This window comes from Pempheris klunzingeri, chromosome 12 (genome assembly GCF_042242105.1).
Source record: "Pempheris klunzingeri isolate RE-2024b chromosome 12, fPemKlu1.hap1, whole genome shotgun sequence".
NCBI lineage: Eukaryota > Metazoa > Chordata > Actinopteri > Acropomatiformes > Pempheridae > Pempheris > Pempheris klunzingeri.
In genome coordinates this window covers 1,665,966-1,689,429 of record NC_092023.1, presented here as the reverse complement: position 1 = coordinate 1,689,429, position 23,464 = coordinate 1,665,966, and the positions used below count along the sequence as shown (strand labels likewise).

Below are 23,464 nucleotides of genomic sequence, written 5' to 3'. Positions count from 1 at the left end.
ATCACTGTTCCAACCTCCTGATGACACTCTGTGACCCTCTAAGCTCAGTGAACACCTCCGTCTGAGGACTTCCTGTTTGAAGCCTCCAGTGTTGAGGTGCTGCTGATCAACTGTTAGGTGTCGTCTTGGTCTCATGATGTCAGAATGTGAACAGCAGGATGAGGAGGACTGTTTAAATACCAATTCTAACTGAAGCAGGAAATGTATTGGTGGATTCATGGATCAAACCTGTTGTGAATGTTGCTGTTAAGCTTCTTGTTAGAGAACAGCAGCTGGTGCAGAAAGTACTGAGACACTGAACAGTTGGACATGTGCATTCAAAGGTTTAGAGAAGGTCACATTAAGTTCACCTGGAAAGGTTAGAATGCATTTTAGGTTCATCCTGAAATTTCACCTGAAAGCTGAATATCCCTAACTTTTAGTGAGGAGTGTATATTAATATTTCACACTGAAGCGGAGATTTAACACACTGAACATGTTAATAGGAGCGGCTCTGTGGCTCAGCGGTAGAGCAGGTCGTCTATCAATCAGAAGATCAGCAGTTCGATCCCCAGCAAGTCTGCATAGTGTCCTTGGGCAGGATGCTAAACTATAATTCAAAAGCACTTTAAGTAGCACTAAACTTACACAGGCAGCCTGATGTGACTCTGAAATAAAAAGCCTTCTGTTTTATCTCTTTATTTCAGATATTCATGATAAAATCACTGAACTGTGACGGCATGTGTGTTGTTAAAATGTCACACAGCATAATTACAACCATGACCACCGTACTGACAGGAAAAAAAATAAAGCATTATTCATCAAAACACTCAAAAACAGACTGTACATGTGATACAAATGAGGCATTTACAACGTGACTCGTGAAAACAATTTTTAAAAAAAAGCACATATCTCACCTTAGCAGTCACAGAACTGTCACATAGCACACTGTCAAGCATGATGACACCTTCACCCTCTGCAGCACACGTCAACTGCAAGAAAACTTTACATGAAACAGTCACTAAGATCATATCTGGATCTCTCTCTGTGTAGAACAATGTGTTGATTCCTTGATTATCTAGCGTGAAAACAAGTGAAAACAGTTTACCTGCTATTTACAAGCTTGTCAGCAGTGAGTGTTTTGAGGAATGGCAATAAAAACTGCCATTACTGCCGGGATGGAGTTAGAAAAGCCTCCAAAATTAACGAAAAATCCTCAAAATGTTCAGGCAACTTAAAATTCTCGACAGGTTGCTAAATTACACAGCATTTCATATCAGCCGTCTTCAACAATTTCTGCAAGCTAGCTTAAATATGGATAATTTCATTTAAAAACGCAGTGCTGTGAGAGGAGACAGCACTCGGTCGCTGTGATCTCGACAGCAGCACATCAGATGTGCCTTTCTGGGAGACGTGTATTCTCTTTTGATCATCTGACCTGATCGAGTTGACGGATCATAAACTCAAATCAGCGTGTGGTAAAAATAAAACAATGTACATGTTCAAGAAAAAAGAAAAATCCCTTATAAAGTAAACACAAAAGATCTCATAATACAAAAGTGTCTGAAAATAAATACAAAAATTCTCAAGTGAAGTCTTACAAAATGTCAAGCGATGGATTACTTGGCATCTCGTCTCCTCGTGCAGAGCGAATGAACGTCAGCTCATCCTCTGGGAAAACAACGCAAGTCAACATCGGTCCTTTTTTTTTTTCTGATTGTACAGAACGTACGTGAAACTACACGATGATAAAAGACCTTGACACACACACACACACTTTAAAAACACTCAGCTCAGCATTAATGTGATTATGTTAAAAGGATCTATACAGTGTGTCTGTGCACGTACCTAACATCAGCTCCATACTGACAGACAGACAGACACTAGATGGTGATTCTATACAGGACAGTTTATATACAGAAATAAATAGGTTCCTTTAAAGCTAAATAAAGATTAATCGTGTTTACTGACAGAAAGGGGAAGCGGTGGGATCAAAAGTCTTGAACACATCTTTAAGCGTCCTGTCATCTGCCTCCTCCGCTGCATCGTCCTGTTTCGGTTCTTCCTCCATCACCTCCTCCTCCTGTTCCTCCTGTTCCTCCTGCTGCTGCTCCTTCTTCTCCTCTGCCTCCTCTTGTGCTCCAGCAGAGCCCTGTCCTCCTTGTTTGGCGTGCCTGGGATCAGCGTACTGAGGTCTGATCAGCCCGGCCAGCGCCTGGATGGGGAGGTTGTGAACCGCGGGGGGTTTGACAGGTGAGGCCGGAGGCACTGTGGGAGAGCTGGAAGGTGGGGGGTGATCGGAGGCAGCGTCCGCGCTTTTGGCCTCTTCCAAGGAGCCACTTCGTTGGGTCGGTGAGAGCGACGGGGGCGGAGTGTGGTCCTTCTTTTCTGGGTGTTTCAGTATCCCAGTCTTTTTGGGGGGCTCCGCTTGCTCCTTCTGAGGCTGCTCCGTTTGATTACGGGGATCGTAGAGACTGATGCCCCCGAGGATTGTAGTGGGACTCTCCAGCCCCCCACCCGAGGAGGCCAGACGAGGGGCGTACGGCGGCAGCCTCTCGGGCTCTGGCTTGGCTCGTGCAGCATGAGGAGAGGAGCTCGCGCTGGCCTTCTGCAGCCTGGGGTCCACAGCTCCTCCACCAGAGGGGGGCTCTTTCTGACCCAGCATCTTGGAGTCCAAACTCCCTGTGCGCTTGAGTCTGGGATCCAGGGTCTTCTGCTGGCGCGGATCTACAGGTCTTTCTGTGGGGGATCGAGACTCTAGAGATCCAGAGGACAATCGATTCATACGTTCCTTCAAACGCGCAGCTGCCAGTCTGGGGTCGACCGGGGGAGGGCTGGAGACGGGGGGGTGGTCAAGCAGGGTTGTTCGGTTCATCTGAGCATCTGCAATTAAAGGTGGGAGGGGCAGGTTGATGGAGTGCTCCTGTTTGGGCACCAGGGAAGGGATGAGGTCCTCGGGGGCCCAAACCACGGTCTGAGCGAAGGCCGGCCGCTGCAGCAGGATGTCCACTCGGATGTGGCTGAACTGCTTTAACTGGCAACGGGGGTCCCGCAGCAGCGCACCAGGGCCGGCGTCCAGGGGGATGAGAACAGCTTTGTCCCGGAGCTCCCTCTCGCCTTCCTCATCCTCATCTCCTGCAGCAGGCCTCTGAGGGCCGGCGTGGCTCTGCTGCCGATAGGAACTGGGCTCCATTGGTCTCATCTTCCTGGGGTCTCTGGAGAGCCGCGGGTCTGCGGCTCCGTCTGACTCCTTTTTCATGTCTGGGGGTCGCTGCCGGGGGTCCGTCTTCACGCGGGGGTCACTCGGTGGGGCCCTCTCCTTCCCGAGGCGAGGGTCGCCCAGTGCTGGAGCCACTGGGGCAGCCTGGGGGGGCTTGGCCTGAGACTGCATCTCGCTCTGCTTCTTTAGAGATTTAAGGATGGAGGACACACAGCTCCCCTCCTCCTCATCACTCGAGTACCAGTTTGTTGTTTCATCTGCAAAAGATGATGAAATCATATTTAATATTTTATAAGAGCATGCACATCATTTCAAAAAACAGGTTTACTGGAATATTCTACTGAGATATTTTGACATCTTCCTGGGTAATAGAGTTTATTTTCTGAGGGGGTTCAGGGTTTTCTTTCATCTTAATCCAGCAGACCTGCTTCTTGCCCCCGGACACTCACCTCTGCTTGTGTTGCCGTCATCCTGGCCCTCTGCTCTCTGTGACTCTTTGCCCTGTGGATGTGACTCCTGCTGCTGCTGCTGTGTCAGGTGTAAAAAGATGGCTTTCTGTACTGCTGGTGGTAAAGACTGCAGCTGTGACTCTGCTCCCATCTGCTGCTGTGTGAAGGCCACGCCAGGGTCTAGCACATTGGAAATAAAACAAGACAGAATTTAGCAGCTTCAGTAAAGTTAAAAAGGTAACTAACCTATTGGATAACCATATGAACGGAACAGACCTCCCTGTTGGCCCATGGCCTGGTTTCGGAGGAAGCTGCTGAAGAGCTCCACTGGGTTCTGACCCATTGGAGGAAAAGGGAAGAGGCTTTGCAGCATCTGTAGGTCCGGGACAGGAGGGAACGGAGGCCTCTGCATGTTCATCTGAGGGTTGATACTGGGCTGGTTTCCATGGAAGGGTGGGGGCTGACCAGAGGGGACTGGTGGCTGCATGGGAAATCCGAGCGGTGGGTGCTGGCCCGGGGGGCTCTGTGGCATGGGTGGCCCGGCGGGGTGCCCCATGGGAACAGGTGACCCAGGGGGAGGAATAGGAGGAGCGGAGGGGCCTGAAGGCACCATACCTCCACTCTGCGTGTCCTCCGAGCCCCCGCCGAACTGACCGGTGCCGTCAGCTTGATTCTGGGAGTAGTTGGATCCACTGAAACATAAAGTGCTCAGTCAGGCTGAGGGTGAAACTTTCTTTAGAGTCTGAGAATGATTAGTCATTATATTAATTATTGGTTACCTCAGACCGATTTTTTGTGCCAAGTCCACAGTGGGTTGAACCATGATTTCAAACAGGGAGGGGATCTTCTTCCCTGCTTGGCAAGAGGCTCCATCTGTAGGACTGCTCTGACCGGGGGTGGGCAGCAACCCCACCCCAGGAGGAGGCTTCGGCAGCGGGGCGATACCCTGCTTCCTCAGATCCTCCAGCTCCAGCTCATCCTCACGGGCGTTCTCCTCCTCGGTGTTAATTATCTGATGAGTGACAGGAGACGACTTTAGAGAATCTCTTGTAAAGGTGTGAGAAATAAACGCACCTTTTCTTTTTGCTTTACCTTATCGAGCAGCTCTTTGGTCACATCGTTCAAAGCCTCATGGGAGAACTTGCAGTTGTCCCCTTGATAACATTTGGCTCCAGTATGGAAGAACTTGCACGGGTATTCATGTGCAGTCACAGGTTAAGGACCAGGACTGATTAAAAGGTGTGATGAGAGAAATATTATCTGATGCAGTTACACAAACGGGATTAAAAACACCAGTGAAGGATATTGTGCATGTAAATGCAGTTATCTCCTTTACTGCAGTATCCTTGGAGGTAAAATTTACAAAGCTCCTTTTTCTTATCAGGTATGACGAGCTCGTGCTCAAACTTGCACTGTTCCCCCTGCGTGAAGAAAAAATAACCTCATCTGTAGGTAGGAAATAGACTTACATCATTACAACAAGCTGAACATGTTAGTGTGACTGTACCTTGATGCAGCGACCCTCCAGGAAATACTTGCAGATGTATCTACCATTGTGTTCGACCGTGTGCTGATTGATGAACTCCTTGCTCATTATTGGCCGCTTCTTCTGAAAAGGTTTTCCTTCCTGTGACACAACATAAAATATTTGTTGATGAACAGAACAGTCACGGCTGAAAAATCAATCAAAAGCTCATTATTGGTCTGTTTTCTAAAAGAAAAGCATCTATCATCAAAGAGCTGCGACCGTTAATCAATTATCTGACAACTTTTAAATTAATTGCCAACTATTCTGATCATCGATTAATCAGCTTGAGCAATTTTTCAAGAAAAAAAAACCTAAAAATTGTGAATATTTTCTGGCTTCTTTACTCTTCACTGTGTATCTTTGGGTGGTGGAGAAAACACCACATTTAAACACCACACTGATTCACATTTTTCAACATTTTCAGTCATAAAAATAATCAATACTTGTTACTTGCAGCCCTCTTACACTGTGATGCCAACACTAATACATATATACATATATATAAGGTGCTCTAGTTTGATTTGCTGTGACTAATTCAATTTTTTTCAATGTAATTATTATTGTGGCTCAGATGGAAGAGCAGGTAGTTCCCCCGCCATCTGTGTATAAGTGTGTGTGTGTGTGTGTGTGTGTGTGTGTGTGTGTGTACAGGTGAATGAAAGACAATTTAGTTAATAGTACTTTATCTGTTAAGGTAGAACAGTGCTCCATACTGTAAGCACAGTATACACTAGTCACAAAAAGTTAGGGATATTCATCTTTCAGGTGAAATATATGGAAAATGTAAAAAGTGAATGCTACAGTGATATTATATCATGAAAGTAGGGCCTTTAAGTAGAAGCATGCACTGGTCATTTTATTCATCTCAAACAATTTATTGAAAGAAAATCTACCAACAGTGGTAGGTATACCACAACAAAACATGTTCAGTGTCTCAATAAATTGGGACGTGGCCAAAGGACGTCCACTCCTCTCCTTTCTGTGACTCTTCCAGTCTCTGTATCACTGTTCCAACCTCCTGATGACACTCTGTGACCCTCTAAGCTCAGTGAACACCTCCGTCTGAGGACTTCCTGTTTGAAGCCTGCAGTGTTGAGGTGCTGCTGATCAACTGTTAGGTGTCGTCTTGGTCTCATGATGTCAGAATGTGAACAGCAGGATGAGGAGGACTGTTTAAATACCAATTCTAACTGAAGCAGGAAATGTATTGGTGGATTCATGGATCAAACCTGTTGTGAATGTTGCTGTGAAGCTTCTTGTTAGAGAACAGCAGCTGGTGCAGAAAGTACTGAGACACTGAACAGTTGGACATGTGCATTCAAAGGTTTAGAGAAGGTCACATTAAGTTCACCTGGAAAGGTTAGAATGTATTTTAGGTTCATCCTGAAATTTCACCTGAAAGCTGAATATCCCTGACTTTTAGTGAGTAGTGTGTGTTTCTATAGAACATGCTTCTACCTTTGGTGTTCTTACTGGAGCCATGTCGTCCATGCCTTGGTCTCCCCCTCGACCTCGGCCACGTCCCCCCCAGGGTTTGCCCTTCAGCTTCTTGTTCTTGTTGAGCGCCCCCCGCCCTCGTCCTGGTCCACTCCCTCTGCCTCTTCCTCTCTGCCCGACTGAAAATGTGGACATTTGGGGAGAAGTGACCAAACTGTGCATCCTCACTGACACATCAACTCTTTGATTAGAGAACTTCCAACCACATGAAACACAGAAGCAGTGATCTAGATGAAGTACTGCAGGAATTAGGAAGATGACAAAGCATTCATACACGGCTGCTGCTTCATCCCTCTCATGCTTCCTCTCTTCATCTGCTCTTTCACATGGCGTCCCCTTCCCTGGTTCCCCGAGTCTTTAGGCGGCGGATACTCCGACATGTCATCGTCGTAATCCTCCTCCTCCTCATCGTAGTCGTATTTGTCGTCACTGTAGTCGCTGTATTTGTCAAAATCGCTGCTCTTGTGAGGAGGGGACTTGCCATGGCCTCCCTTTGAATCCCGCCCGTGCTGGAAAGTCACACAAAGAAAAATGTCACACAGTAACTCTCAGGTGAATATCGGACGTCAGCGCGCCGGCGTCGACAGACTCACCTGAGAGGACTGGCTGTCGGACTCGCGGTTACATCCCTGGCTCTTCCGGTTTTTGGGCCTTTCTGGTCGGTCGTAGTCGGAGTCATAACTGTCTGAGCTGGAGCTGCTGGAGGGGGAGTGGTGCTGAGCGGAGAGAGAGGACAACACAGCGTTAAGGTGAATCCTGCGTTAGAGGTTTTAAGAGACTGGATGTTGTCTGACGGCATCTTACCTTCTGTCTGTCGCGCCTCCTTCGTTTAGACCTCCTCTTCTCTCTGGTCTTCTTGTATCTCTTCCTGGAGTGTCTGTGAGTCTTTTCCTCTTTAGTTTTGTCTTTTTCCTTTTCTTTCTCTCTGTCTTCATTCACCTCCGTGGCCTCTTTGTTTTCCTCTTCAATTCCAATCCCTTCATCATCTATTTCTCCGTCTTCCAGCTCGCCATCCTCTCTGAGAAACAGGTCAGCACAGTGAGCATAACTGTAAAGGTTCATCCACTGTTAATGCTTTAGAATAATCTGATAAAAAAAAAGAAATTATATAAAAACTGTCTGCTAAATTCATTTGGAGCAAAGCACAAACACGCCCTGAGCCTTTCCTGTACCTCCTGTACAGCCTGTAAATAATTCAAAGCTATAAGTTATTTTATAAAGGTTGAGGAAAACCTACAAAAACTTCTAATTCCTGGAGTTTATTCAGTTACTTTATGTGAGGACAGCCTGCAGACAGAGACAAGGTGAGCATGATTTAGGCACACGTATGTGGCCAAGTATAAATAAGCCAAATGGCATTCGTTTAAAGGGATTTCAACATAAGCTGCCTGGCTGAAAGCTGCTCTGAGCTCTCCAGAAGAATAATTACAAGACCAGTGTTTGACTCTGGAGTACATTAAAGTTAATGTTTAAAGACACCAAAGTGTATTACTGTTGTGATCGGGGCATGAGCAGCATTTCTGGAGGATAGTTGGGACTTTCTGTCTCATTAGTCTGCAGCACCCATCATGTGTGTCTGCAGGGGAGTCGTCACCGACACATTTTAATCTGTCATGTTTCAGACAGCGGTGGGAATAGTGGAATTATTATTATTACACCAAAGTCTGGAGGTTAAAAACAAGCTTTTACAACACGTGGGCCAAACGTAGAATCATTCCTGGACTGGTTCAAACTTTCAAAGCTGAAATTAACTACACACACAGAAAGGAAATTCTAAAAAACTGTTCAAAGAAAACTCTCTATTTCATATTAACCCTTTCATGCACAGAGGTCACTGCAGCGTGCAGCTCTTCAGAAGCTGTTTTCTTGTATATGCATGAGTTTTGATGGCATAGCTGCACATCAGCCTCTACAGTGAAGCTGCTGCATCATCTCATCCACTGACTGCTACCCAGTGGGAAGCCAAGATGGCCGACAGACAGCCAGAAACACCAAGTTGCTCATTTCTTTCTGTTCAAACCTTCTAGAAAAAGAGACCCTTGCAGGTAAGAAAGATATGGTGACATCAAGTAACTTCTAAGGATTTTATATTGGGAGGAAATTATGATTAATCACATGTCCACTGAATTGTACATCATGCATCACTGGCTATATTTCAACTACTGGACATGTAAAAGTATCTTTATAAAACATGGGTTGAAAAAGAATAAAGTTCAAATCTTATTTTTCATGAATAAATAAGAATAAAAACACTTCCTGACTGAGGTTATCATAATTCATGCATGAAAGGGTTAAAGTTTGTCTGTATAATCCAACTTTCAGTGTTGATACTCTCCTCATAACATGCAACATCTTTACAAAACCCAGAGCAGGCAGGCGCAAAAAAACACAACATGAAATGTGAACGAACGTCCACCTACTGATCCAGGAGTGTTTTCACACACACACACGCCACCTCTTCCTCCAGATCCACCTTCAGCCCTCCACATGCAAAGCTACAACGATACTGCACCTAAACTTCACTTCTAGTCCAGCTGGAGCAGCAGAGACCTCCAGATTCAGTGTGAAACACTTGTTGCATATAATTAGATAAAACTAGAATAAAGCCACCACTTCCCATTTATCTGTAATATAACAGAAGATTAATAACAAATGTAGGCAAACACTGAACACTGAGGCCACAGTTTGAGTTCTGTGTGTAATCCAGTGTACAAACATCCCAGCATAGCTTCAGATTACACTGCGATAAAGACACAACCTCAGTCACACTGCACCACTCCTCTGACTCATCTTCAATCACAGGTGCGTCCATGTCAGAGGGCACCTGATGCCCAGAGCGGGGGCGTGTCAGGTGTAAAACAGGGACAGGTGCCCCTTCAGCAGCTTTCCGCTCCAACCAAACAGACTCTTCAGTTCTAGACTCTTTGCACCCTAAACCCCCCTCCTAAACCCAGCAGGGCCACTTCACCTGCACCCTGCATGCCCCCCCCCCCCATCCAGTCCCTGCAGTGCCGCCGCCTGCCCTGGAGGGGGTGGGGGGTGCACGGTGGGAGGATGGGCGTGGCATGTGCACGGTCACGGTCATTTGCATAACCTCCTGCAGATGGCAACAACGAAGCCCCGGATCCTCCCCAGCAGCAGCACGACAACACACACGATGAGCTCTGCTAGTCTGCGTGGAAATGATCATGAATGAGTCTCCTAAAACCTAAAATATTTGGTTATTCACCAAAGAGGCATGCAAAGATAATTTGAGAGGAGGAGGAGGAGGAGGAGGATGAGGAGGAGGAAGAAGGGGGGTGGGGACCGTGGACTCTGTATCCTGCAATTCATGGTTAAAAAGAACAGTAACACAAGCATGTAGACCCACAGCACTGAAACGCACAGATGATGAGCGTATGTTAAGAATTGCATAAGAAGGTTACTCGACCTTTCATCCCCTGCAAGCTCACAGTCTGTCATGTTTTTGTCAAGAACAGGGGCTGGGGGACTGGAAACAAGGCTCACAGAGGCCATTGGAAAACGGATCTGCCTCCCTTCTCCCGGTACAGGAGTGAATTAACTCAGTCACTCAAGGAGACGGTGGGTTGTGAGAGATGCTGGAAGATTTCAGACTGGAAAAGACTCACGGTGTTACATGTCTCGACAGAGACAGTAAACAGACACTCTCCTCTTTCATATCAATGTCGTTTTAACCCTGTGAGCGCAGCTTGATACCCCGCTTTGCTAATGTCCCGTCGGTTGACAGCTGCCATGGTGAAATAGAGGAGACGGAGGGAGAAACAGACAGAAATGTAACCATGTTCGTTGATTTCAGCATCTTCATAGGCTTTCTCAACAGGGACATCATCTCAAAATGGCTTCTGAGGTCTGCAGCACACTCTCACGGCGCTTCTTCCTCCGCGTATTTATACAGCCGCCCGGATCGATCTAACCTGATTGCGGCGCGTCCTCGTCAGCCATTGGTCCGACGTCACACGGAGGAGGCGAGCCGCGATTCTGATTGGTCGATGGAGATGTCAGTCATTTTTTCAACGGCCGCAACAATGAAGTGTATACGACGCTCAGTTTGGTCTGTTGTCGCTGTTTTAATGTGATTAAAAAGTGTGTGTGTGAGTTATTCAGCTGTAAAAACCCAAAGTTTTGCTGTTTTAAAATAAAAAACAGCTGAAGTTAACCGTCTTTATCGCTTTATTAGCAGCTGCGTGTGTCTGTGCTTGTGTGTTTTTGTTGTAATTGGCCACCAGGTGTAGCTCCGACTCAACTAATTAAAGCAGAAAAGGAACATTTTGCCTGTTAAACTCCAACATTTAGCCAATAATCACAACGCACGTCCGGTAACGTGCAGCCTGCTCTGTCTGTGGACCAACAAGAGAACTAAACTATTTCTATCTCTCCAGCCTTCAGCACCATGCAGCCCTAAGAGACAAACTGGTGGTTATAACCTGATATTATTATTATTATTATTATGGTATTTAAAGTGCGTTTAGTCCATCAGAGAAACGACTTAACGACCTGTTGTAACATAATAATACTGAAGGGGCTCTTATTCTGAAAAATCACATTCATTGGAGTTTGTAAGGAAAAATAAATCATTATTTTCAGACTTAATGTCCATAAATATAATAAAAGTCTTATTACACTCATGCAGTTTGTTTAGTCAGTCAGATAAACGACTGAACGACCTGTTGCAACATAATAATAATACACCGAGGGGGCTTTTATTCTGAAAAACCACACTCATTGGAGCTCATAAGGAAAAGGAAACAATTATTTTCAGACTTAATGTCCGTCAAACACACATGAATATAACAAAAGTGATATTATACTCACGCAGTTTGGCAGACGGAGCCGCCGGTCCACGCTGTGTGAGAGTCAGCCGTGGAGGTGAGAGGGGGAGGCGGTGGGAGGGTTGGGAGGCTGAACTTGGTCAGAGCGCACATAAAGAGACGCAGGAGCGCATCTCTGAGCCACACACACCTGATGAGCATCCTGCAGACTCCTGCAGCCAGGGAACATATCTGCACCGGATCACCGGAGCCTCTTACGCAGAGAGAGCTCACCCACAGGGAGAAACGTCTTTATTACTGGACCCTCAGAGATGAAACTGACTCTCCGACGCAGGTTTTTGCTCCTGCTGTGTTTGACAGCCATTCAGCTTGGCCATGCTGCTGTCCAGGTAAGAGCACTTCACTTCACTTCACTTTACTGTATGTGTAAGTGCACATGAGCATCAGTCTGAACACTGAGCCAATAAAGTGAGTTACTCCATCTGACCACATGTATTTAACGATTCACTTTAATATCTTAATCCTGTCATCTATAACTTTTTAAAAAATGTTGGAGCTCTTTATCCAGCTTCCATCTGCTGTGGCTGAGTACAGGGGCCTTTGTGTTATTTTAGAGAAATTACTTGATATACTTTTTGCATTTTCCTCAACAAATATCGTCGCAGCATCTGGATATGAGTCCTCTCATGTCTTGACAGCTGGTGGCATTTCCCCTTTGCCTGAGGCAGCGTGCTGTCTAACTACTGCACAGCTCCAAACTATGTGCACAATGACTTTGGATGTATTGAAGCTGGTTGTTATTGTACAAAGCTCTCCAAATAGGCTACCAGAGCAGGAATTTAAGGCATGCTGCATGGAGAAATTGTTCCAATGAGCATGTGATTAATGAACCCTCCTGAAAGGATTAGAGGCACTTTCCCTGAGGAACTTTTGTAATGGCTCGACAAGCTTTCTCTCCCTCAAGCAACAGCGAGTGGCACCCATGCTATTCTGAGTCTGCCCATTCAATGAGCATGTGCCTTCCCACCGCCATGCAGAATATACAGAGGAACAGCATTTTGGACTTAGCTCCTGCTGCCATCTGCCAGACAGCTTTTGTCCAGCTGTGTCCGCCGCTGGAGTTGTGGTGGTGAGGGAGAGGAAGGGAGATGTTAGGATGTGTCACATGGCAGTGCAGTGAGGCCTGGTGGAAAACAGAGGAAGGCAAAAACACCTCAGAGTCAAAGAAATCATGCAAGTACAGTAAAAACCTCTCACTAACACGTTCTGTCAGCGTTACATAATGTATTTTAATATCGGTGAAAACTCTCTGTAGCCATAACGACCACCAACAAGATGGATTTACTTTAGGTTACATCATCTCCACAGCTGCACATTAATGCTCCTCATGTTTTACGTTTTAGGACCATTAAAGTGAGGTAACTTTTATTCCTGCGCTCGTTCTCTCATCCTCAAAGTCACTGCCTCCTGAAATGTTTTGCCAGGACTCTTTTATAGCTCTTATTGCTGCTCAAAGCGCTCGTGCTTCGTTCGCAGACGTGCATGGATAAGCACCAGGTGGTCGGGGTGCTTCGGCAGATGGAGAAGTTCCTGAAAGGGCAGGAGATGAGGTTTACAGAGGGCCTCAGGATCATGAAGTCAAAGCTGGCAACGCTGCAGAACTCCGTCTCCAAGCTGCCTCAAGCGGACCAGTCAGCTGGTGAGAAACAGGCAGACAACAACACATCATCATCTTCATCTCCATCATCTTCATCAGGGTCGTCTTTAGAGGCCTGCCCTTAGTTCCCCTTCCCTTTAGATTTGTATTTGACTTGTTATTTCACCACAAACATCATCTTTTCCTAAACACAACCACGTAGTTTTAGTGCCTAAACCTAACCAGCCTGCCAATGACAGCTGAAATATAAGTTAACAAGTAAATGAAGGTGCTTTACTGTTCAGACAGAATTCATATATAACTAAACCATTCAGCTCCACACCCACATGAACCTGATTTGGCCGTCTGGTTATTAACAGACGCTGTTTTTCTGTGCCAAGGTGTCAAAATGTCGTCTGTGAAAAAGGTGTTTGGTCCTTAATCATCGTCTTCGTCGACTCGTACCTGATGATTATTAATTAACTTTTTACTGTGACTTTTTAAATACTTTTTCAATCGTTTTATTGTCGCCTTCAATACCTCTTCAGGATTTAAAAAAAACAAGATAAATAGAATAATAAACAGCAGCTATAGAGAAAAACTACATACAGGTCAAGTAATAACTGCACACTGATGTCTGTATCCATCAATATTGTCCAACCTTTCAAAACAGCAGATCAAACGTTGGGCACAACATTAACTTAATGTATTAATGACTTTTAAGGCCGTTGTTTTACTTACTTACTATCAAACCATAAGTTATTTAATCAGTGATGCTCATAATTATCTTGTTATTCATTATTATTTATTTTCACATTAATAGTTTAACAAATTAAAAACATTTAATCTGCAGTTCGTGCTGTGTAAAGTGTCACATGCCTGCATGATATAACTGAGGTTTAGTTCACTCATTCACTGAATGATTGTTCAGTTAAAGGCAACAGAAGTCTCCAAAATATCACATTCAGGACAAATTGGGAACATTTAATCAGTCTTCAAACAGAGAACCAGACATGGCTTCTTCCTTTATAACATTATATGTTCATCCATCAGTGTGACTCCATCTCAGTTACAAAGCTGGGTGCTTGACAGGGGGAATGGATTTGTGGAATTGTGTTGTTTGGCAGCAGACGCTGAGGCCAATTTGTTAGTGATGGACCAGTGCAGTCTGTAGTTCTCTGTGGAGAACATTTAGCAAGGCAGGAAGAAGCCAATATCCAACATTTACAGCAATAAAGGCTCAAAGAAAGGCAAAAAACTAATGAGATTATTGCTCCGCCTGCTTTAAATGCTCAGATCTGAATATAGCAAAGATCCTCTGGTGTGTTGGTGACCTCAGGCGCCTCACTGTGAAGGTGGTGTGGATGGAGGGAAGCAGACGGGGCTGTGGGAGCATCAATAATCTACCAGTAATCTATCAGAACGCCAACTAACTCCTACCTGCAGCTGTTCAGTGTTTAGCATCAGTCAGACTGGAGCTCAGTGCAGGTTGTAGTCAGCTGTTGTTCAGACTGACAGACTGTCTGCAAACAGCTGTTAGCCTGTTAGCTTCCATGCTAACTAGCTTTGATAAAACCAGCAGGTGCAGAGTGACAGCTTTCTATCAGAAACAGCTTCAGAGTCTCTGAGGACGTTAGTTTGTCTCTTCAGACACTCAAAGCTTCTGTTTATCGTCGGCGGCTGTTGCTGCACTTCAGCAGGCTCCACAGATCAGGTGAGTGTCTGTGAGCCAGAGGCAGGTCCTCCTCAGGTGTCTCTAAAGTCCACGTCAGTGTTCAGAAGATCTGAGTCCTGTTAAACTGACCCAATATTCACTTTGGTCACTTTGGGGCCAAAGAATCGATCAGAATCTGTGATCACGTTCACGTCTCCATCAGACTGAACAGACTCAGGACCTGCTGCTGCTCTCCTAAAGAGGGCGGGGCCGAGGACACACCACCTGACACAGGTACAGGAAGTCACTCTGAAGTGGGCCGCGAGTAAAATAATATAGATTCAAATGTGCTAATAATGGTATTAAAATAAAACTGTGCTCATTTATCCTACAGTATAAGACTCAGTACACAATACGTCTGTATTATCTACAGTTATCTAACACTCTGTGACAGGAAGCTCAAACTTAAACACAAAACCTAGTCAGAAAAAGGCACATCAGCCTTTCATTATGAGACCAGGCAGCCTTATCACACAGTATCTTAAATATACCGACTGTGGTTTTCAGTTGAAAGAACAGGAAACACGTTCCCACAGTCCTCCTAAGTGGGTGAAACATACAATCCTAATAAAAGCCAAAAAATGTAACCCATTCACAATGTTATGTAATGTAATTATGTTATATATTATGCAAGCATTCAACTTTCCAGAGCAAACAGCATAGCACAACACCGTTCCTGAGCTGGCTGACTGTAAATGAGCCATTCGAACCGTCCGTTCCCATGAAGGCTCGGCGCTGCACGGTGACACGTGTATATCCCCGGGCAGAGAATGCCAGAGGATGTCGGGAGGCTTACTCCACATGTGACCAGCCTTCCTCTCGTGCTCTGTTTCTCTCTCCCACAGCTCCCACCACCTGCCCCTCTCTGGAAGCCCCCGCTCATGGAACCAAGTTTGGCTCAAAGTATTTTGTTGGACATGAGGTCCATTTCACTTGTTCCCAGGGCTACCATCTCGTCGGTTCTGCCACACGTGTTTGCCGGGACAACGGCACCTGGACGGGCATCAGTGCCATCTGTAAAGGTGAGCCTCATGTGGAGTTCTCCTCTCTGACGATGCACGACGAGTCATGTTTTGTTTTTTTGTTTGAGAAAACACATCCACTGCCTCCACACATGTACGATTTAGGGAATGTTTTTCTATATCCCCGCACCCACTGAGTGTGACCTTGGCTCAGCAGACAGCAGCCCAGAAGCCAAACCGAGCTCCTCACACAGATAACAGGCGAAGAAAAGAGCCTTTCTTCAGCGTGGCTGGAGCTCCTCAGCATACTGAATGAAGCCCTCGTTAAAATGGCATTAAATGTCTCTGAACACAGAAAAACACCTGTACTGCATTCCACTGTGGGGTGCCTCACCCTGCAGGTTTCCACTCCTCCTCAACAGCAGTGGTGGGGCTACTGTAAGATAACCCCCCCCCCTTCCTCTTTCTTGCTCATGTTTCCCTGGTTCTTTGACAGCAGTCCCTCTGGACGGGGTTAGGTCCAGACATTAAACCCACAGTATGCTAAGCATGCCATCGATAGCCCCTTCAGTCTGCACTGGTGGCGCTCGTCCAGAAATTCCAAGTGGCGCTCAGCTGAACATGTGCGTGTGTTTATTGACATTCATGGTTAAAACAACACGAGAAGACTTCACCCCCTGTTCGTGTTTTCCAGCCCAGCATAGGAGATCTAAATTTAGTCGTGCTCAGAAAGCGGTATTGACGGAGTGTGAAAACTTTAAAGTTAAGAAGCGTTTAAAAATATCTCGCACAGTGAAGTGGGTCTTTTCATGTCACGGCCCCGCGGTGGCCCCCGGGGGGAAGCTGAGAGAGGAGAGGCTGCTTCATGGGTTGAACATCTGTACGACTTTTAGAAGATCATAAGGCATGATGGACTATTTATTCATTTATTTTTACATTTTAGAGTCACTGATCAGTGGCATCGTTTCCTCTGGGGATGTCCAAAGTCTTTCTTTTATAATGTTTTTGTACAGAATCATAAGACAGTACACTTAAATAAACAGGTGGGTGAATCCTCCACTGTATGTTTGCAGAAGTATTTCTCTCAGCTCCTTTTTGCATCACAGTGTTGGTTGTTTCCTGCACGGCTGCTCTCTCACTCACAGTTAAAGACTTTCACAGTAATACCACATTATTGAGGCCATAGAAAAGCCTGTGAGGACGTATGAACGAATTTTACTTGAAAACACAAGTAGAATTGCTGTAAACCTGAGAATTTTGTTATGGGAACTTATTAAGAAAGTTGTCGACAGCAAGGTATTTCACAACTGTGTGTTTTCCTGAGAGGAAAAGCCTTCAAATCTTCAGCTCAGCGAAGGCATTTATGGCTTTATTTTCATGTGTTTCCCAAAGCTGGAACGAAACAACAGCGGCAGTTTAAACTGTTAACTTTGAAGATGCAAATGGGTTTTTATTAAATTACACTTTAATGATAATCTGCATCAGATAACTACCACTTTTCCACAAATGGAAGACATAAACGGGCATCGCTGGCTTACTGCCCTCGTGCCCATAATGACAGAACCAGTTTCTCTGTCTAAAGTATCAGTTATCAGACTGGAAGGACTCAGACAGACTCTTTCGTTTTTCATTTCTCTGCCACTGTCACCCTCCTTTTGGTAGGAGTGTTTCAAACAGGGTCTAATGCTGCGTTATAAACAGGGCTGCTGGTGAATTCAGCCACTCATAGACGCTCTTTTGTTCTGTTGTACTCTTTATTTTGTCAAGTTGACAGAAGCACACATCATAAATACACAAGAGCCTTCAGCTTAAGGCAAAGATCATACCAGCAACTGTGGAAGCAGTGTTGAAGGTCTGATCTGAAGATCTGAATGCATCAATCTGATTGGTCAACCAGACATTTGGAACAGGAGCAGAAGCTGATACTAACTGCATTGTTTTGTTGTTTAGCTTTGATGATCATAACAGAAAATCCTTTAGTGACTTGTTGCTCGCCTGTTTAGTGGCGAGCACTGTCCACGGTAAAGCTGCACGTATCACAACAAGTGGACCACAGTGATCGTTCTCTCTCCACACCCACAGATATAAGTGAGTGTGCAAGTAATCCCTGCCAAAATGGAGGAACCTGTGTGGAAGGTGTTAACCAGTACAAATGCACCTGCCCCCAGAGCTGGAGTGGCTCTCACTGCCAGCACCAAACCCAGACAGGTCAGGACCACAAAGCCGAATGTCTGAAAGTCTGAAATCCTCCGCTGGGGATGTTAACAGTGTGTTCAGACTGAGGTCAACTCTGCTGTCTCCCCCCCCCGATGCAGCACCACCTGAGTGGAGCGTTATGAACGACCCAGCGTTCAGCCGGAGACCTCGCTGTGCCCAAGTGAACCGAGCCCAGCACTGCAGCTGTGACGCAGGCTTCCACATGAGTGGCACCTCCGACAACAGCATCTGTCAGGGTGAGCTGTAATTATGTGTGTTTAATTAATTGATCCCTGCGGGGAAATCCTCCTTTTGCTGCTCCTCCTCACAGGGAGGCGAGGTCAGCGACGGAGCAGGTCCCCCGAGCTGGCACCCTGCTCCACGAGGGCCAGCAGCAGATAGGGACTCTGCTGCTGAAAACATCCCAGAACAGCTGAGACTTTTACTCCTCTAGTGATTAATGTGGTCACAAATGAGAGTAATCTGTGGAGCCAGTGTGTGACAAACAAAATAATCCTCTTGAGAGGTAACAAGCTGATTAGCATCCATATAGGTCACAGTTCAGATGTTTTAAGGTGCAGTTGGCTTTGAAACGAGTGTTTTCATGCAGACACCTCAAACATGTTTATGTCCGAGATGCTCCGAGGGCCAAACTAAGAGAAGTGAATACTGATGACACCTGAGAGAAAGAAGCAACACGTTGGTTCCTCAGACTGTTGGCCTGTCCGTGTCATGTCTCTCTGTTTCTCACAGATGTAAATGAGTGTGAAGTGTACCGGCTCGACCAAGGAGGGAAGCTGTGCGTCCACGAGTGTGTGAACGTCCCGGGCTCGTACCACTGCTCCTGCCCCAGCGGCTACAAGCTGCTCCCAGATGGGCGGAGCTGTGAGGGTGAGTGACAGGAGGGAACAGAGGACAAAGGCTCATTCACTGGGCCCTGGCTGCAGACCTGGACGGGTATGTGGCTCCAGAGAGGAATACCTGCGCTTTAGGAAGACGAGGAGCCTTTAGCGGCAGAGCTTTTAGCCTCTGCAGAGGTGTCTGTCAGCCCACTTTCATTTGCACCCCTGAAGCCTGCAGTGCGTGCCAGTGGAATGAGTGATCTCACCCTTTCCCAGCAGAAGGGATCTTTAGGACATGAGGCGTTTGCGGGAGACTAAACTAAAAAACCAAATAAACAGTCACAGCACAGCACCCCCCGGTCAGACTGTGGTAACCAGGAAGCTCAGAGTCAGTCTGGCAAGTCTCTCTCCCCGCTGCTCATTCTTACACGCCTCTCCTGTTTTGTCTTCCAGATGTGGACGAATGTTTGAGCCAGCAGCACAACTGCAGCCGAGGGACGACTTGTATCAACATGGGGGGAGGCTTTCAGTGTGTCAACCCAGAGTGTCCCCGTTCTCATGGCAACATCAGCTACGTCAGGACATCTCCTTTGTATGTGGATTCATCCCGATGTGACCCGTTTGCTTTCTTTGTTTCATCAAATCCAATTAATTCAAAAATCATTAACTTTCAAATGGCCATCTGCACCCAACTGTGGGGGCCACTAATGGGCTTCTGGCGGACATTACGTCCTCTAAATGCAAGAAAAGCAGAAGTGCTGCCAGTGAGCGATGTGCAGTAAGAGGTCAAAAGACATGAGAGAGAGGTCTGCAGTGAAGAGGGAGGTGTTACAGTGAGAGATCTGCAGCTGAACCACCTGAAGGGAAATTCAGGATTCATACAACCTGGAACTTATTTTGGTAGTTTTGTCTATCATTGCTATTGTTGGAAACTAAATTAAATCTGGCGGCACTCGTTTCCAGTTTTCCCTTCAACTGTTGTGCTCCAGGATGTTATTTTAGTGAGCTCAGTGTTAACCAACAGGAACGATGACAGTAAAGAGTGAGAGTTGTGATTATAGCTGACAAAGAACATGCACTCTCACCAGAACTTCACTAGATGACCTCTCTTTGAGTTTTCTCTTTAAAACCATGTAGAACGTCTTGGCCAAACGTTTGGAGACATTACAACTTCAGCTTTGCCCGTCATCAGCAAGCTGCCTCACTTAAGGGCATGAAACAAAGCTCTGTCTGCCTCTACTGAACCATCAGTGTGGTGAAGTGCTGCTCCGCTGCCAGCTAAGGGGATGTGCAAATGTTTGGGAAAAGACTTGTAACAAGGCAGAAAGCAGAAAGCTGTCCCCATTTCATATTACACACTAACGCTAAGTGGTGAGTTAGTGCCTGAAGTAACGGAAGGAGCTTCTCACAGCTGCAAGAAATTAAACCAGATGATGGTGAGACTTCAGGAAGATCTCCGAAAATCAAACAGAAATAGTAAAACATCTCTGTTTCTGTAAAGTATGTTTGGCAATTCAGATTCCACAGAGTGTCATTGTCTGTCTTTTCCTCTGACAAAGTGGAGAAGAGCTTTAATGTCTTGTATACTAACTTTATACTATAGTGGATCATGATGTGGTCCAGAAGTGAATGGGGACAAAGCTTGTGTTTGTGAGAAGGCAGGTGAGATGGAAAAACGTTCGCAGCTCGATACGATGTCCTGCATGTCTGTGTGTCACCTCTCTTTAGCCACAAAGAAACACTGCTGAGCACTTCCCCACACAGATGGATGCATTATGTAATCATTCAACTGTGACACACACAGAGTGGAAAACATCCACCACTCTGCCGTGTAATGGCCCCCGCTTAACGCTTGCTGTGTTTCTGTCTTGCAGCCAGTGTGAGAGAAACCCCTGCCCCATGGACAGCCGCTCCTGCCACCTGGCTCCAAAGACTGTGTCCTTCCACTACCTGTCTCTGTCCTCCAACCTGCAGACCCCTGCCACGCTTTTCCGCATGGCCACCGCCGCCGCCCCCGGGCGCACCGGGCCGGACAGCCTGCGCTTCGGCATAGCAGCCGGAAACTCCAGAGGCATGTTTGTCATGCAGCGTTTGGACAGGCAGACCGGAGAGCTGATTCTGGTCCAGCAGCTTCGCGGGCCGCAGGAGATCAGCGTTGATGTGGACATGTCCGAGTACAGCGAGCGCACCTTTCAGGCCAAGCACGTGGCCAGGGTCCACATTCTGGTCTCACCTTACAACTTCTGAGACAGCAAAGGAGGAAGACTAGAGACGGGCAGGTGAAGAGGAAGGAAGGAAGGAAGGAAGGAGTGTGTAATGGGCACTGAAGTTACTGTTTCTCCATCAGAAGTTCTTTTGTCTGAGCAGCCATGGGCAGGCCTGCATTGGCCAAACCACCACAAGAGAGAGAGAGAGAGTGGCAAGCCGATATTTAACAGCTATATTATGAATAACAATATACAGCAAAACACATCATAGACGCTTCCTTCCATAGAGTCAGTGTTTGACTGAGTGTGTTTGGATGCGTGAAGAGTAGCTAAACCAAAGCATGGTGGATGGTTTGGGAGGGATGGATGGTGGTTCTGTCAGTGCTGCTGCTTCATGTCTGTGTTGTTGTGGTCATCGTAGATCATGTCTTTGTGGCTCAGGGTCAGGCCCCGGGGCTGATGCACTGCCCTCGCTTTACTGATGATAAATCCCTATAAGACGTTAGTGCTCCTGTGGCTCTAATTTATTGGAAATATTGATGCTGGTTTTTCCTTTGTAACATACTGTACGCCACATGTTTATCTTCCATCATATACTGTATATTTGGGGTTTTTTTGTACTAGCTTTCCTTGTTTAAGGCACCATTCATTATACTAAGGGAGTTTTTTTTAACACTAGATGCAGTATTGTACCTGGGCATATTTCCTCTATTACTCATATTCTGTATGTTACCCAGAAATCATTATATTCTAAATCAAAGATGATTTGGCAAGCTGGCCAATGCACTACACAATTTATCTGGAATTTTAATTGTCTCTACATAAAAAAATAAAGTCGGTCCAACATTTCAGCATTTGTTAGAGCTACCTCGCTTGATGCTGAACAGCGTGCTATTAAATGTCCTTGTGGCCGCGCTTGTTTTCATTCTCCGTCCATTATGAGTGAATTTTAATGAGTGAAATTCAAACCAACACAGGGTTGATAAATGAACGCTGGACGGCTATAAAAAGTTCTCCGACTGAATGGATGAAAGGTTAGCGAGGACGAATGTGTGTTTTACACAAACAGAAGTTCACAGACGACACAAGTCACAGCAGCATTTCCCACGTGTGTCGGAAACAAAAGGAGTTTCACGGTATTTCTACTCGACTTTAATACAAGGAGCAGTAACTGTCACATTTTTCAAATATATCTCAGCGTGTCTATTTGTCAGAGAAAGGAGAGACTAATGTTCACCACATGTGCTCTCTTAACTTCCTTCCCGTATCCATCCAGGGGTTTACATTGCAGTAAAAGGGGCCAGAGGAGCCGCTTGGTTGCAGGAGGGAGTGGAAAGTGAGAATCAAAACACATGTACTGCCGATGCACACTGCTCTGAAAATAATAATGATAAACTTCATTTATGGAGCACTTTTCAAAAACAAGGTTACAAAGTGCTTTATGTGGTTAAAAATAGTTTCAGCTGAGGGGCCTGACTGCAAAGGCCCGGTCGCCGTTAGGCTTGAGCCAGGGACTGACCGAGGATCTAAAACTGCAACCAGGCTGATAGTACGGGCTGAGCCATGCAGTGCTTCAATAGTGATCAGCAAAATCTTAAAACCAGTTAAAAACAGACTGGTAACTAGTGAAGAAAGGCTGTATGATCTTGTCTTCTAGTACTTGTTCAAATCCAAGCAGCTGCGCTTTCTATCAGCTGAAGGCGTCAGATTGTTTTTCAGCCGAGAGGAAATAAAAACATAGATCACCTTGCTCCTCGATTGATGAAAATAAGATTGAACAACTTTTGTAATTTGTTGATCAAGTGACAGTTTACCACCAAACATCACACCCGTTAGTGGGGCCAAGGTGTTTTTGGATGATAGGGAGGGACTTCATAGGACCGAAAGGAATAATTTCAGATTTAGTTTGAGAAAATGTTGGTTCATCCAGCATTTTATTTCTGACAAACAAGATAAAAGATGTTTTAACTGAAACATACATTTGTGTGTCATCTGCATAACAATGATTTTGAATTTTACATTTATGCATTATATGACCCAGTGGCAGCATGTGCACAGTGAATAGGAGAGGGCCGAGGATGGAGCCTTGGGGTGCACCACAAGTTAGAGGGGCCACACAGGAGGAGGCATCGACTCCGGTATGACAACGTGCCTTAATGGTGTCATTTCCATCAGTAACCATACCGGAATGGTTCTGTTCAGGCTTTTTGAGGCAGATGGATATTACCAGAGACAATCTGAGAGCGCTGAGCTGCAGAACACAAGCTGCTCGCTGGAGAGTAATGATGAAAATATACAGTAAGGGGCCTTGAGTGTGGTTTACAGAGTCACAGAAACATGGTGACTTAATGCACCATCCTACAGAAAATGTGCTGCAGAAAATAATAATTTGATAAACCATAGAAACCTTTAAGTTTTGTTTCAAACTTGTTGATGCCATACTG

General features: G+C 45.8%; 2 protein-coding genes across 2 annotated transcripts; one reads left to right on the top strand and one right to left on the bottom strand.

Moving 5' to 3' along the window:
• Positions 1-662: 662 nt before the first annotated feature.
• LOC139211198 (zinc finger CCCH domain-containing protein 6) lies at positions 663-10,542 on the bottom strand. The gene is made up of 12 exons (XM_070841478.1): positions 10,104-10,542; positions 7,478-7,691; positions 7,267-7,389; positions 6,948-7,182; positions 6,650-6,792; positions 5,156-5,275; positions 4,955-5,069; positions 4,741-4,850; positions 4,428-4,660; positions 3,925-4,340; positions 3,649-3,828; positions 663-3,456 (listed from the first exon to the last, which is right to left on the bottom strand). The coding sequence occupies exons 1-12, from the start codon at positions 10,187-10,189 to the stop codon at positions 1,943-1,945; spliced, it is 3,489 nt and encodes a 1,162-aa protein (XP_070697579.1). The 5' UTR covers positions 10,190-10,542; the 3' UTR covers positions 663-1,942.
• Positions 10,543-11,774: 1,232 nt separating this feature from the next.
• Positions 11,775-21,060, top strand: LOC139211172 (fibulin-7). Its single transcript, XM_070841449.1, has 8 exons — positions 11,775-11,852; positions 13,000-13,162; positions 15,659-15,835; positions 17,858-17,983; positions 18,091-18,228; positions 18,725-18,862; positions 19,267-19,405; positions 20,688-21,060. The coding sequence occupies exons 1-8, from the start codon at positions 11,775-11,777 to the stop codon at positions 21,058-21,060; spliced, it is 1,332 nt and encodes a 443-aa protein (XP_070697550.1).
• Positions 21,061-23,464: the final 2,404 nt, after the last annotated feature.

What these genes read in the sequence shown, in the direction of transcription:
- LOC139211198 (XM_070841478.1), bottom strand. Translation starts at nt 10,189, where the DNA reads ATGGCCTCTGTGAGCCTTGTTTCCAGTCCCCCAGCCCCTGTTCTTGAC. An exon ending in GGAGGCGCGACAGACAGAAG is followed by an intron (nt 7,390 to 7,477) that starts GTAAGATGCCGT and finishes CTCTCCGCTCAG; the next exon opens with CACCACTCCCCCTCCAGCAG. An exon ending in GCACAAAAAATCGGTCTGAG is followed by an intron (nt 4,341 to 4,427) that starts GTAACCAATAAT and finishes TTTATGTTTCAG; the next exon opens with TGGATCCAACTACTCCCAGA.
- LOC139211172 (XM_070841449.1), top strand. Translation starts at nt 11,775, where the DNA reads ATGAAACTGACTCTCCGACGCAGGTTTTTGCTCCTGCTGTGTTTGACA. An exon ending in CGACAACAGCATCTGTCAGG is followed by an intron (nt 18,229 to 18,724) that starts GTGAGCTGTAAT and finishes TGTTTCTCACAG; the next exon opens with ATGTAAATGAGTGTGAAGTG. An exon ending in TACGTCAGGACATCTCCTTT is followed by an intron (nt 19,406 to 20,687) that starts GTATGTGGATTC and finishes TCTGTCTTGCAG; the next exon opens with CCAGTGTGAGAGAAACCCCT.